The sequence below is a fragment of the Dendrobates tinctorius genome, unplaced genomic scaffold (assembly GCF_039654945.1).
Source record: "Dendrobates tinctorius isolate UK_male_01 unplaced genomic scaffold, ASM3965494v1 ptg000257l, whole genome shotgun sequence".
Classification (NCBI taxonomy): Eukaryota; Metazoa; Chordata; class Amphibia; order Anura; family Dendrobatidae; genus Dendrobates; species Dendrobates tinctorius.
Window position 1 is genome coordinate 10,496,217 of NW_027361924.1, and position 14,806 is coordinate 10,511,022.

At 47.3% G+C, this 14,806-nt stretch overlaps 1 protein-coding gene across 2 annotated transcripts; it reads right to left on the reverse strand.

The window, feature by feature from the left end:
* Window positions 1-3,187: 3,187 nt before the first annotated feature.
* Window positions 3,188-11,536, reverse strand: MGRN1 (mahogunin ring finger 1). 2 transcript variants are annotated; one of them, XM_073558632.1, is made up of 18 exons: window positions 11,341-11,536; window positions 10,957-11,047; window positions 10,763-10,881; window positions 9,835-9,923; window positions 9,607-9,753; window positions 9,416-9,533; window positions 8,778-8,844; window positions 8,658-8,701; window positions 8,352-8,399; window positions 7,983-8,051; window positions 7,603-7,762; window positions 7,406-7,515; window positions 7,143-7,324; window positions 6,719-6,836; window positions 6,544-6,589; window positions 6,081-6,161; window positions 5,796-5,842; window positions 3,188-4,367 (listed from the first exon to the last, which is right to left on the reverse strand). In XM_073558632.1, exons 1-17 carry the CDS (start codon window positions 11,446-11,448, stop codon window positions 5,802-5,804), a joined length of 1,638 nt encoding a protein of 545 aa, XP_073414733.1. In that variant the 5' UTR covers window positions 11,449-11,536; the 3' UTR covers window positions 3,188-4,367; window positions 5,796-5,801. The 2 variants fall into 2 exon arrangements, with proteins under 2 accessions (XP_073414733.1, XP_073414734.1); XM_073558633.1 differs by having other exon boundaries at window positions 11,345-11,475.
* Between the last annotated feature and the right edge of the window lie 3,270 nt (window positions 11,537-14,806).

Genomic DNA, 14,806 nt, shown 5'->3' on the forward strand with positions numbered 1-14,806 from the left:
AGGTACAGGCAGCGTCTATCAGACAGTAATATTTCAGGATCTCATTGTGAGGAGAATTGGCAACCCTGAAATGACACCGTTATGGGCTGCGAGATGCTCCTCAAACATGGCGGTCTCGCAGCGTAGACGTTATTTCACAGACGGGACAGGAGACTTTGTACATTAAGTACAGAAGATCCTGGTCTCCTCCATACCAGGCTGAGTGGATGGAAACGCTCCACTATGTTCCCCAGCTTACACTTCTTCTCAAATGAACATTCTCCGTTCCATAAACAGCAGTGTCTGAATTTGTCTTTAAAAATTCATAATATGTCGTTTTTTGAGGATTTATCAATCTAGTGAATCACTGACCTAATATTGAGTTGTTACCCACAGTTTTTTTTAGAACTGCTTCACATCCATGTCGCATAGAGTCAGCCACCTTCTGGCCGCTGTCACCGCCCGGGACGCTCGGACTACATCCCACAGTTTTATGCATTTGTTGGCTTTGCCTCAGAAACGGCATTTGTAACGTCACCCCGCAAGTGTTCTATCGGATTCAGGTAACCTTAATAACCTCAATTTTGTTGGACTGGAACCAAGATTTTGCTTATTTACTTGTGTGTTTATGGTCGATGTCTTGTTGAAACACCCATTTCAAGGACATATCCTCTTCAGCGTAAGGCAACATGACCTCTTCAGGTATTGTAATGTCGGCAAACTGGTCCATGATCCCTGGTGTGCGGTAAATAGGTCCGGCACCATAGTAAGAGAAACATACCCATAGCATGATGCTTCCACCATGCTTCACTGTCTGCAGAGTGTACTGTGGTCTGAATGCAGTTTGGGGACAGTCTCCGCAGCTGCATGTTTTGCGGCTGTGTGACAGGCACCACCCATGCATGGCGAACCCAACAAACAGGATCTCCATGCATGTGCTGCGACTGTCACACAGCCACGACACATGCAGCTGCGGAGCCGAACAGCTGATCAGCCGGCACGCTCCATGTATCGGGGTTCCCGCTGTAGCTTATACGGTAAGCGCTATAGCTTGCCGAATAAGCAGGGACCCCAGCAAGTTCGCTCAACTCTAGCAACCAGACCCCATCATACAGTGACAACATAGTACAATATGGTGATGTCGTAACCAAACGATTAGATTGGGATCAATTACTACAACATCTCCAGAGATCATTATGAGCCTATGAATTTTTGTAGCTTCCAGAATGGTTAGGTCGGTGACATCCAACGGTTTGCTGGGCTTACTGCCCATATATAGCATTTTTCTTTCGGGGGTCAGTGATTTTTTTAAGGGTCAAAGTACCTATACTTTGGCATCAATCTGAGTCACTACGTTTACAACACTTACATAAAGTTATCAGAGAATGCTCATTGCATTCTTTTAGAAGGATTTGTTTCTTGCTGACATGTGCACGGCCCGGTCTTCAGATACCAAATATTATCATCCAGACATAGGCCGAGAGTAAACAAAAATATAAACGAAATCCCCCATACCTAGCTTATAGATGGCTGCATTTTTGAAGAGGATTGTTCCTTGGGGGGCTTATACTTCTTATGCACTAACCTAAACTTGACATGCCAAAATCCCTAAAAAAGGAAAGGAGAAATTAAGACAAAACCTATGTTTTACCCAGCTGTGTAGGACTCTTCCATGATGCGCAGTCAGTCTAAAATGCTCAAAAAAATCCTCTTTAAAGTGGTCCTAACCTGGGGAGTAGACCGGACAGCCTCCCATCACTTTCATCTCAGTCAATTGGTGACCACAGTCTTCTTGCTTCTTCTTACTCATCCTTCAAACGACCTTCACTTTGGCCCCAAATCTTGTGTGCCCTCTTACCTCGGACAGTTCCCTCAATTAATCCCCTCCAAGTGCAAGAAAGGGCAACATGTCCAACTGAACATAAGCCACAATATCACAAGAGAATATCGTCATTTCCGGCAGCACATCTATTTACACGGGGGAGAACGCGTGATCAAGAATAATTATTTTAAAGCTGGGAAACACAAAATTGAATAAAAGGAGGGCACAGACCCATCCCAGCAAACTGATGGAAACCTCAGAAGAAAACGGAATCAAAAGAACAATTGCTATTCCCGTTGTTGAGACACTTGGTGAAAAGGTGGTGGGAGATGGTTGTAAAATGCCTAAAGCTTCATCTCACCCACCAAAGAAGTTTACTTGTCGAGATGGAAGCCAAGTTGGGCCGGGTACAACAAAGCATATTGAATTTGCCTTTCTTAGAGAATTTGTCAATTGGGTGTAAAAGATGATCATTCGGAGGTAACCCAACAGAGAAATCATGGAATACAATTAACTTTTTTTTTTTTTTTTTACAAGGCTCCGACCCTGTGAGCTTTATCAATAGCCAGAGGTTTAGTGGTTGATAGTTGTAAGGTCTACGTCAACCATTGTCATCGAAAAGAAGTGTTCTGGTACGTAAACTTTCTGTAGGTTATTTCTTTACTTGAACTTGTTGGACTTAGGTCTTTTTTCAACATCATCGATTTTTACCTATAGGGCTTTCAGGATATTTTCAGCATCTTCTAGCCAGATATTACAAGAATGGCCATGTTCTTCTAGAGCTGGAATCTTTTCTGCCTCAAGAACTCTTTCGGATTGTCTAGAGACAAGATTTACAACTTTATCCAGAGAGGATTGGAAGGATATTACTCATGTTTCAATGCAGGGCAATAAAATATCAGATGTCTTTTGCTTTAGCTTGCAAAGTAGTAGAATCAAAATATCAGAAGTTTTGGATTGTCTTAGTGTCTTGGCTTTCATCAGACGTACCGGCATTATCCATGAGGAGCTTCGTTATATCAGCAATGACAAGCCTCAAAGAAGGAAATAAGAAAGACTTATTATTTGGAAAGTCACACTAGAAGGGGTGTAACTATCTGGTGATAGGCCCCGCGTGGTAGTGGTAGACCTGTTAGATGAGTGAGAAATCTTGGTGTGTTCTTCATGCCAATCTCCTGCCGGAGTATCTTGGGAGATGGAAGACCGGACCTGGTCCGCCGCCTATCCCACTGCTCACTTGTCACTCAACAGCCCTGTATGGCGTGGCAGCAGTAGTTATCCGGAGAGTCACCATTAACCCTATGGTCACGCAGCAGTCAGGATAATTCTTTATTTTCTTAGTTAGAGGTGAAATTAATCAATACAAAAGTTAAACTCAACAAGAGATCAAACTTTTTTTTTTTTAATTAATTTATTCCTTTCTTTTTACATCAGATTCTCATCAAATGAACAAAAATCATTATTTTATCAATAACCGTCATTATCCAGAGTTGTAGCACTGAATGCCCTTGCTTGTGGTTGGCAAATGGGGTAAAATCCCATCACGGACAAATGTTCCACCAAGCAGCCTACAGGGTTAGCAGCCGCTCGGGTTAGTGTTCTCTCTAAAGCTAGGTCGCTTCAGATATTAACAATGGTTCCTTATAGGAAAACACCGAAATCGCAGCTCACAAATTTTAGTATTGTAGTAAGTTTACCAAGACTTGCAGGCAGCACCATGATATTGTGGAGACTACCATTATCGAACCCTGATGTATAAAGAATTCCTTCTAACATCTCTACATCCAACGGCTTCATTATCGTTCTTTTGGGGGGAAATTAGGCGACAACCAATAAGGACACCATTATTCAAGCCACAGAAGTTGTCAGCCAGCTCCTCAGAGACTGCAAAATGCCAACCGTCCAATTAAGCAGCAATATATCCCTGTACATCTGAAACCGTAATGGTGGCCATTATTAGTTTTCACCCAGCTTTCCCACAGAGACAGCTGAATGGCAGAAGACAACGACTCAGGAACAATTTTATGCTCCAAAATCAATATACTGATTAATGTACACTACGAAGATGGCGGCTGAACCTTGACGCTAAAGTCTGATGGCGTCTCATCAGCTGCCTGTCCATTGGGTTTACAGGGTTTGGGGCCGCAGGGAGACTTTTAGAGCGGCCACCATGGTGCTTAGTAAACGTCAAAGTGTAGAAAAGGGGATCAGCTGCCAGCTTAGCCACAAGCCCCTAAGACCAATGCAAACATGCAGGCCGGCGCCCGTCGTGCCACGCTCACAGCTGCACATACAAGGCTGGCACAGTTACAATATACTCTGTCACATGGCACATCAAGCGGGCACTAAACTGACATTTATATATTGTCTGGCACATTGTAGTGTAGTAGATTGCCAGACAGACAGCCACAGATTGAGATTAATGTGGGGGGCATCGCTAGCAGCCCATCTGGAATGTAAATGATTGGAGAAGAGATTGAGCCCCAACCTGGATCTCTCCAGTGCAGAAACCGTACCAGGAGACAGCGAGAAGGAGCGGGGTCAATGGCATGGCTGGAAGTCAGATCTAGGAAAAAAAAAATAATATATGTATATACATATGTGTGTGATCATGTATTATACCCCAGAGCTGCACTCACTATTCTGCTTGAGTCACTATGTACGTACATTACACTCTGACAATGTACAATCTGGTTCCATCCCCACCATTCCACTGAGACTGCCCTGACCAAAATTAATAACGACCTACTTACAGCCAATTCTCTATACTCCGCCTTCTACACCTGTCCTCTGCCTTCGACACAGTTGACCACTGCTTCCTACTACAGATCCTCTCCTCCTCTGGCATCAGAGACCTCGCCCTGTCCTGGATCTCCTATACCTTTCTAACCGCACATTCAGCGTCTCCCACTCCCACACTACCTCCTCATCCCATCCTCTGTCTGTTGGAGTCCCCCAAGGCTCTGTTTTAGGACCCCTACTCTTCTCAATTTATACCCTTGGCCTGGGGCAACTCAAAGTCCCACGGATTCCACTACCACCTTTATGCTGATGACACTCAGATCTACCTCTCTGGCCCAGACATCACCTCTCTGCTCTCCAGAATCCCAGAGTGTCTATCAGCCATATCATCCTTCTCCTCTCGCTTCCTCAAGCTCAATGTGGACAAATCTGAATTCAATATCTTTCCTCCATCTCACATATATTTCCTACCTCTTCTATCACAATAAATGACGTCATGCTTTCCCCCGTACCGGAAGTCTGCTGTCTTGGAGTAACCCTTGACTCTGTTCTGTCCTTCAAACCGCACATCCAAGCTCTCGCCACCTCCAGCTCAAAAATATTTCCAGAATCCGTCCTTACCTCAACCCTCAATCTACTAAAATGCTTGTGCACACCCTCATTATCTCCCTCCTCCACTACTGCAACATCCTCTTCTGTGGTCTCCTCACTGGCTCCCACTTCCTCAGAGTATTCAGTCCAAATTACTAATACTGACCTACAAAGCCATCTATAACCTGTCTCCTCCATACATCTCCGAACTAACCTCCCGATATCTTCCCTCACGTAATCTCCTGTCCTCCTTCTCTCCTCCACACTTATTCGCTCCTCACCCAATCACCTCCAAAGACTTCTCTTGAATATCACCCATCCTCTGGAATGCTGTGCCCCAACAAGTCCGGCTATCAACCACCTTTGGCTTCTTTGAACGGAACTTGAAAACCCACCTCTTCAAGAAAGCTTACAGCCTGCAATGACCCCGCTGCCTCAACCCCCCAAACTACTGTCTCCTTCCCCACCTTCCTGTAGAATGTAAGCCCGCGGGGGCAGGGTCCTCTCCCCTCTGTATCAGTCTCTCATTGTTCATTTTTTTAGTGTAAGTGGTATTTTGTATGTAACCCCCTTCTCATGTACAGAACCGTGGAACCAATGGTGCTATAATAAAAATAAATAATAATTACACTATATAAATGTATCAGACGGATCCACTCACCCTTTGTCACTCATCGATCCCGATAGAACAGGAGTCGGGTCCCAGCGCTGTAAGAACGCAGCGGATCAGTATACAGTCGTACCTAACAGAGCGGCGTCAGCACATTGTATAGTGAGGTACGGCAGCCAGATACACAAGACATTCCTTGGTGCAGGGACCGGGGAGGAGAGATCAGCTTCTGTTCATGCCAGAACAGAGTTGCTCACTGAGCAGCCCGCGCTGTACGATGACTGGATCCCGTACACACTACAACATGGCGGCTTCTAATCTAGAGGTTTCACTCACCTGACACGTCCTGGGTGTCATCCTCTTTCAGCTCCTGGGGCTCTGGGCTGTCGATCGGCTCATCATTCTGCGATTGTGATCCTATGACAGAGAAGTGACGACGTGGTTAATATCACTCGGGTACAGGAGCGAATGCCCCAATGAGATAAAGGGGGTCTCCGAGGCTGCCACTTCAGCACATGGAGGCGAGCGGCGTTGATGGCAAGAACGCACTGACGTTGCAGTTGGGCTAGACAATCCAGAATGCAGTTTTATATTTTCTTAGCATTATGTTAGCGGGCACCTATTCACACTAGTCAGGGACGGGCTGGTCAGTTTTTTCAGTTTGATGGCGACAACAGCTGGCAATTACCATCCACGCGTCCTGCAGGCACCTCAGCGCCGCTGACCTCCTGATGCAGATGTGAGCAGCACTGGAGGACCCCTTTAATTTGACAAGAGCAAAACAATAGAGGCTTCTTACCACGATGCGCAGAGACAATCTCTGGAGTGTCAGCAGAGGAGATATTCTATAAAGACAAAGGCAGAGTTACTCAGCAGCTACTCCGGTGGTCTCTGACGGGACAGGAATCAGCAACGTCCCATACTTTGATCACCAGACCTGTGATTGGCTGCAGTGGTCAGGTGCCTGAACCCACCTCTATCTGTGAAGAGTCTCTGCTAATCGATCCCAATAACGCTGGCCTCTCGCAGTCGCCTGTTCCTGTTACTTCTTCATCCTCTTCATGGATGGGAGAGGAGGGGGACCGCAGACCACTGTGGGACCATGAAAGAGAAAGGGTTAAAAAGGGGCTGTCCAAAGCTTAAGTCATCAACATCAGATACCAGGTGAATAATCAGCCATTATCAGATCCTATGTACAGAGCGGGACTAGAACAGCGCCATACACCGTATAGTGGCCGTTCTTGGTACTGCAGCTTAGATCACATTCACTTTAATAGCAGCTGAGCTGCAGTACCGAGAACGGCCACTACACAGAGCCGGCTGTTCTGGCTCTTCACACTGGGTACATCCAAAAGCTGATTGGTGGAGGTGTGAAAAGTAAGACCACCACGTCCTCACCTGTCTGGGGTCTTTATGTGCTTGCTTTTGTGATGGGAGTTGTCTGGAGCACTCCGAGCGGGCAGACCCTCGCTGTAAGGAATCTCCTCATATAGAGGGGCACTGGCAGGGGGAGACCGCAGTCCATTCAGCGCCTCCAGCAGAGATATGGGCTCAAACCCAGGAGGGATATTATCTGCACCCTATAAGAAAGCGACACAATGGCGGCTCTTTACAGCGCGTCCCCTCCATGCCGACACATACACACGAGCTCGGCCACTTACAGAGTTGTCATCGTGGTCCAGAGTCTGGGCCAGGACGGGGCTGAAGGAGATGGGCGGAAGCGGTCCCGGCTTCCTCCGCACGGCGCGGATCTGCAGTAAGGCACGGAAAGCTGCGAAAAGACAACATCTGAGATGAAAGAGTGCAGGTATGGGGGACGCTCGAGTAATAAGCCCCTCGAGCAGAGGCGGTAACTCACGCAGTCGGCAGATGGGACAGTTGTTGGCCTGGTAGCGCAAGGTGTCGGCACAGGAGTTGCACAGACAGAGGTGTCGACAGGGCAGGATCAGCGTGTCCCGCAGGTCAGAGAGGCAGACCACGCACTCGTTACTGTTATCGCTGTTCTCGTCTTCGGAGGGCTGTGATGAAACAGAGGGGAACAAAAAAGACCCCCCAGAGGGGAAAAAATAAACAAACACTAAATAGGGGGTCGTCAGTGCGAGATCGGTGGGGACCTGACCCTGCACTATCCACGTGTGTATGATCGAGTGTGACACCGACCCTTCTCCTGCTCCTTACGGGGGTCTGCTCATGGGCCCGAGCCCCATTACTATGGCCAATGATGGAGTGAGCGCTCACCTTAGTTTCCTGATTGTTCTTATTCTCGATGCCATAGATTTCCTGCAGCAGATAACTGACACGATCCACCTGTAACACACACGGCCCGGGCGGGTCAATGATGGCGGCCAGACGACTAGTCACGTCTACTAACCGGTACTGTCCTACATTACTCATAACATGCCCCCCCACACTGGGGTCCCAGTACCTCAGCCGCATTAACAAAACAGGGAACTCCCCTGTAATCATGTAGAACATAAGTGGAGATAAGCGGCTGCCAGTCACCACTATTGATGCTGACTTCAATGAGACAATGTCTGGGGTCGCCCTGCTGAGCATTGGTGCTAAATCCACAGACATGTCAGATACAAGAATAGTCATGTTACTCACTATCTGCTTCTGCTTCAGAGGTTTCACCGAGAAACTGCCATCGACGTGCTGCAGAGAGGAGGAAAGCATCAGAGGAGAAGGAGGGAGACTGCAGCTGCAAAACACACGGCCGGTGGGAAGGCGCTGCTGCACTGCAGGTTGGACCTGTCCCACGGCTTTGTCTGACACCCAGCAGCTATGGGGCTACTCCGGATCCCTAACGGGCGTCAGACAGTACCCTCAGGTAGAGGAGAGTGGAGCTGCACCCTCCCCCGGATACACAGGCAGTGATGGTTGAAAGCTATGGGGTTGTGAGCCGGGTCTCACCTTCTCGAATGCAGCCAAGAGGACGTGAGCGTGTCCCGATCCCTCTGTGGAAAGGAGAGAGAAGTCATCCATTTCTTGTAACCCCACTCCCATCAGTACAGAGATTACACCCACACTTACCTCCACCCTCGGCTACCACTGCCTGGATCACCAGAGGAATCACCCCCTTATCAAGGTCGAAGTTCAGCTGGGAATAAAAAATTAAAAAGTGTCAGAAAAGTGACATCAAAGTGGTACTCCCACCACTAGGATTTGCCAACTCTTCTTCTGGGACTGAGCCACACAGAGAGAAAAAAAAAAAGTTACAGGGGTCCCCCCGTCCTATAAAGGTGGGCTGTATCAGTGGTGCGGGTCCCATATCAGTGTCCCCTTCTATGTACAGCAGCCCCCCCAGCTGTGCAGGGGAAAAAACTGAAGCAGATGCAGAGGCAAAGCAACATTGATACCCTTCATAAAATTTTCTATATTTGAAAATAACTTTACATTTTTATGATTTTTTTCTTAATATCTTTGAAAAAAATGTAACTGTTATTTATGTTAAATCCTTTCCGTCACCAACAGCGCCACCCCCTGACTATAGGCTGTGTGTGGTATAGCAGCTCAGCTCCATTCACTTGCAATGGGGCCAGAATTGCAATACATGGTCAGTGGTGGCGCTATTTGTGAAGGAGAGTAGCCATAATTTTTTGTTCCCCCCAAACTAGGAGCAGCGTTCCGGGAGCATCTTGTGCTGTGTAGAAGTTCAGGGGGGCGCTCACCTCCTCATCTTTCCAGTCGTTGAAATCCATTTTGAACGTCGGCATGGAAAAGTGCTGGCTGAGTCCTCGCTTATAATAGACGGTCTGGGACTGGAGCGCAGGACTGCGGGGACTGTACCTGCAGGACATGAGCACAGTGAGGCATGCAGTACAGTCACTCCGCCTGTGGAGGGCAGCATGGTTCTACTTACACAGCCATCCCCCCGACAAACTCTTCGCTGGCCTGGGTATAAACCGTGATGGCCACACGGGCGTCCGCATCGAAGGTGAACTCCAGCCCGTACAGGACTCGCGTTTTCCCTCCATCCTCAAGCGGACTGTCCGCTCCTTCCTTGTATCTGGAAATACAGAACATAACCGTGTGTGACAGCGTCGGGGGACCACGCGAGGGCGACGCTGGAGGGGAGGGTGATAGTTACCTGACGAGACGCAGCGAATCCTTGCGAATGTTCACCAGACTGCGCAGCGTCTTCACCGGCTCATGGGGGGCCGGGGTCAGGTAGGGGAACTGGTAAGAGAAGTGCAGACATGTGAATGACACAGACCACCACCAACCGCAGCCTGGACTCCGCAGACCCGAAAAACACACAAGGGAGTAACCTAAAGAGGTTTATGTAAAAAGTTTTACATCAAGATGAAAACTTCAAAAAAAAAAAAAAAAGTTCTGCACCTTTCTAATAAACTTCCACTTTCTCCACATTTGCAGGACCTCTGCTTGCTTTCATTGAAGGAGTTTTTAGTTTGTGGCAACTTTTATAAGCTTTTACATCACTTTTGTGGCATAAAAGATTTGATGATTCAGCCCCGAAGAGATTACACTTCGCTTAGGACCGGATTCATCAAAACTTTTAGGATGATTTGCTGCCGTAAAAAGCTTTGAAAAGTTGCAGAATTTTGGGCTAAAGTCCAGCGGTCTACGCCAGGATGGTAAGGACATGCCGGTGGGCTGCTGAATACCCCGCACCAGTCATTACGCTCCTCTGGTGGCCGGCGTTCATAGGGGGTCATGAATGTAGCTATCCAGAGCAGGGCCGATGCCACTGGATGCACAGCACCGGCGATCACACGATCGCAGCTTCAAGTCTCCTAAGGGGACTATTAATTAAAGTAAAAAGCGAAAAGAAAAAAAAGAAATAAAAACCTAAACATGTTATGGGGTAAAATCAGTAAGGTCAATTCCTCCCGCAAAAAACAAGCCCTGATTATGGCGATGTGGACAGAAAAATAACAAAGGTTATGGGTCCGGGAAGAAAGAGAGGAAAAAAAAGGAAACTTCACACAGCGCGGTCAGGAAGGGGTTAAGGGCGCAGTGCCACCTGCAGGACGGCGGCGGTGTGTACCGCGTACCTGGACGGGACGGTTCCCCAGGAAGTTGAGGTCGCTGTTCTCCCCGAATAGATAACCCTCCGGGTGCGGGGTCTCGAACTTCTCTCCCCCCATAAAGAAATGGCTGGCAAAGTAGTTTCCTGGAAGAGAAGAAATTCACCACATTAAGGAGCTGCCGGACTCCAGCTCCCTGCGCCTGGCCGGGGGGCACTCACCGGATTTCGGGGGGTAGCGGTAGGCAGAATTAGCCTGGATGTCGATGTCCTCCACCCCAGCGATCCTCCGACCCCAGACGGCCCCCATGACCTAGGAGAGAGGCACGAGACACCTGAAAATGTCGCTGCGGTCACGAAAGGGGCGACTGAAGAAATGTGCCAGCTCTGCTGCCTGTCAGTGACTGGAAACCCCACAGCCTGGTCACCTCTCACAGCTGAGGGTGCGTTACAGTGTGTCACTCTCTACTCTGCTGCTGTGCACACACACATATCACTGTGGGATCTCACTGACTGACACAACCCTACTCCACAGCCATGCTGGGACTTGTGGTACTACAGCGCCTGCCCTCACCACCACAACAGGGCCGCACACCCCGCACTCACCGACCTAAGGCTCCTCTTGCTTTCGGTTCCTGGGCCTCCTTCCTCCACAAATCCCCGAGATTCCACCGCTAAGCCGGAATGGCAGCAGGGAGTTGTAGTTCTTAACATCTGACGTCATTAGCAGCTATCGATCTGCAAGAAGGAGCGGAAAAACTACCACTCCCGAAATGCACCGCGACATTCCCACAGCTGACGAGCGTCACCAAAGACAACACTACCCAGACTGTACCAAGAGCGCAGAGTGTGAGGGGCGAGAGGGCAGCGATGGTACATTCCGGTGTCTACTCTTTGTAGGAAAGAGTGCTAATTATGCAAATTGTCTCTTCAGAGAGGAAGAGGAGGACAAGAGTAAAGGCTCCCTACTATGTAATACTGTGCGAGCCTGAGGCGTTATACTCCAGAGCTGCACTCACTATTCTGCTGGTGCAGTCACTGTGTACATACATTACATTACTGATCCTGAGTTACATCCTGTATTATACCCCAGAGCTGCACTCACTATTCTGCTGGTGCAGTCACTGTGTACATACATTACATTACTGATCATGAGCTACATCCTGTATTATACTCCAGAGCTGCACTCACTATTCTGCTGGTGCAGTCACTGTGTACATACATTGCATTACTGATCCTGAGTTACCTTCTGTATTATACTCCAGAGCTGCACTCACTATTCTGCTGGTGCAGTCACTGTGTACATACATTACATTACTGATCCTGAGTTACATCCTGTATTATACCCCAGAGCTGCACTCACTATTCTGCTGGTGCAGTCACTGTGTACATACATTACATTACTGATCCTGAGTTACCTCCTGTATTATACCCCAGAGCTGCACTCACTATTCTGCTGGTGCAGTCACTGTGTACATACATTACTGATCCTGAGTTACCTCCTGTATTATACCCCAGAGCTGCACTCACTATTCTGCTGGTGCAGTCACTGTGTACATACATTACATTACTGATCCTGAGTTACATCCTGTATTATACCCCAGAGCTGCACTCACTATTCTGCTGGTGCAGTCACTGTGTACATACATTACATTACTGATCCTGAGTTACCTCCTGTATTATACCCCAGAGCTGCACTCACTATTCTGCTGGTGCAGTCACTGTGTACATACATTACTGATCCTGAGTTACCTCCTGTATTATACTCCAGAGCTGCACTCACTATTCTGCTGGTGCAGTCACTGTGTACATACATTACATTACTGATCCTGAGTTACATCCTGTATTATACTCCAGAGCTGCACTCACTATTCTGCTGGTGCAGTCACTGTGTACATACATTACATTACTGATCCTGAGTTACATCCTGTATTATACCCCAGAGCTGCACTCACTATTCTGCTGGTGCAGTCACTGTGTACATACATTACATTACTGATCCTGAGTTACATCCTGTATTATACCCCAGAGCTGCACTCACTATTCTGCTGGTGCAGTCACTGTGTACATACATTACATTACTGATCCTGAGTTACCTCCTGTATTATACCCCAGAGCTGCACTCACTATTCTGCTGGTGCAGTCACTGTGTACATACATTACATTACTGATCCTGAGCTACATCCTGTATTATACTCCAGAGCTGCACTCACTATTCTGCTGGTGCAGTCACTGTGTACATACATTGCATTACTGATCCTGAGTTACCTTCTGTATTATACTCCAGAGCTGCACTCACTATTCTGCTGGTGCAGTCACTGTGTACATACATTACATTACTGATCCTGAGTTACATCCTGTATTATACCCCAGAGCTGCACTCACTATTCTGCTGGTGCAGTCACTGTGTACATACATTACATTACTGATCCTGAGTTACCTCCTGTATTATACCCCAGAGCTGCACTCACTATTCTGCTGGTGCAGTCACTGTGTACATACATTACTGATCCTGAGTTACCTCCTGTATTATACTCCAGAGCTGCACTCACTATTCTGCTGGTGCAGTCACTGTGTACATACATTACATTACTGATCCTGAGTTACATCCTGTATTATACTCCAGAGCTGCACTCACTATTCTGCTGGTGCAGTCACTGTGTACATACATTACATTACTGATCCTTAGTTACATCCTGTATTATACTCCAGGGCTGCACTCACTATTCTGCTGGTGCAGTCACTGTGTACATACATTACATTACTGATCCTGAGTTACATCCTGTATTATACCCCAGAGCTGCACTCACTATTCTGCTGGTGCAGTCACTGTGTACATACATTACATTACTGATCCTGAGTTACCTCCTGTATTATACTCCAGAGCTGCACTCACTATTCTGCTGGTGCAGTCACTGTGTACATACATTACTGATCCTGAGTTACATCCTGTATTATACCCCAGAGCTGCACTCACTATTCTGCTGGTGCAGTCACTGTGTACATACATTACATTACTGATCCTGAGTTACATCCTGTATTATACTCCAGAGCTGCACTCACTATTCTGCTGGTGCAGTCACTGTGTACATACATTACTGATCCTGAGTTACATCCTGTATTATACCCCAGAGCTGCACTCACTATTCTGCTGGTGCAGTCACTGTGTACATACATTACATTACTGATCCTGAGTTACATCCTGTATTATACCCCAGAGCTGCACTCACTATTCTGCTGGTGCAGTCACTGTGTACATACATTACATTACTGATCCGGAGTTACCTCCTGTATTATACTCCAGAGCTGCACTCACTATTCTGCTGGTGCAGTCACTGTGTACATACATTACTGATCCTGAGTTACATCCTGTATTATACCCCAGAGCTGCACTCACTATTCTGCTGGTGCAGTCACTGTGTACATACATTACATTACTGATCCTGAGTTACACCCTGTATTATACCCCAGAGCTGCACTCACTATTCTGCTGGTGCAGTCACTGTGTACATACATTACTGATCCTGAGTTACATCCTGTATTATACCCCAGAGCTGCGCTCACTATTCTGCTGGTGCAGTCACTGTGTACATACATTACATTACTGATCCTGAGTTACATCCTGTATTATACCCCAGAGCTGCACTCACTATTCTGCTGGTGCAGTCACTGTGTACATACATTACATTACTGATCCTGAGTTACATCCTGTATTATACTCCAGAGCTGCACTCACTATTCTGCTGGTGCAGTCACTGTGTACATACATTACATTACTGATCCTGAGTTACATCCTGTATTATACCCCAGAGCTGCACTCACTATTCTGCTGGTGCAGTCACTGTGTACATACATTACATTACTGATCCTGAGTTACATCCTGTATTATACTCCAGAGCTGCACTCACTATTCTGCTGGTGCAGTCACTGTGTACATACATTACATTACTGATCCTGAGTTACATCCTGTATTATACCCCAGAGCTGCACTCACTAGTCTGCTGGTGCAGTTTTATATTGAACAGGTGCGTTGATGTAAGCGGCCTTGCTGACTGTTTCCAGTCGTGCTTGG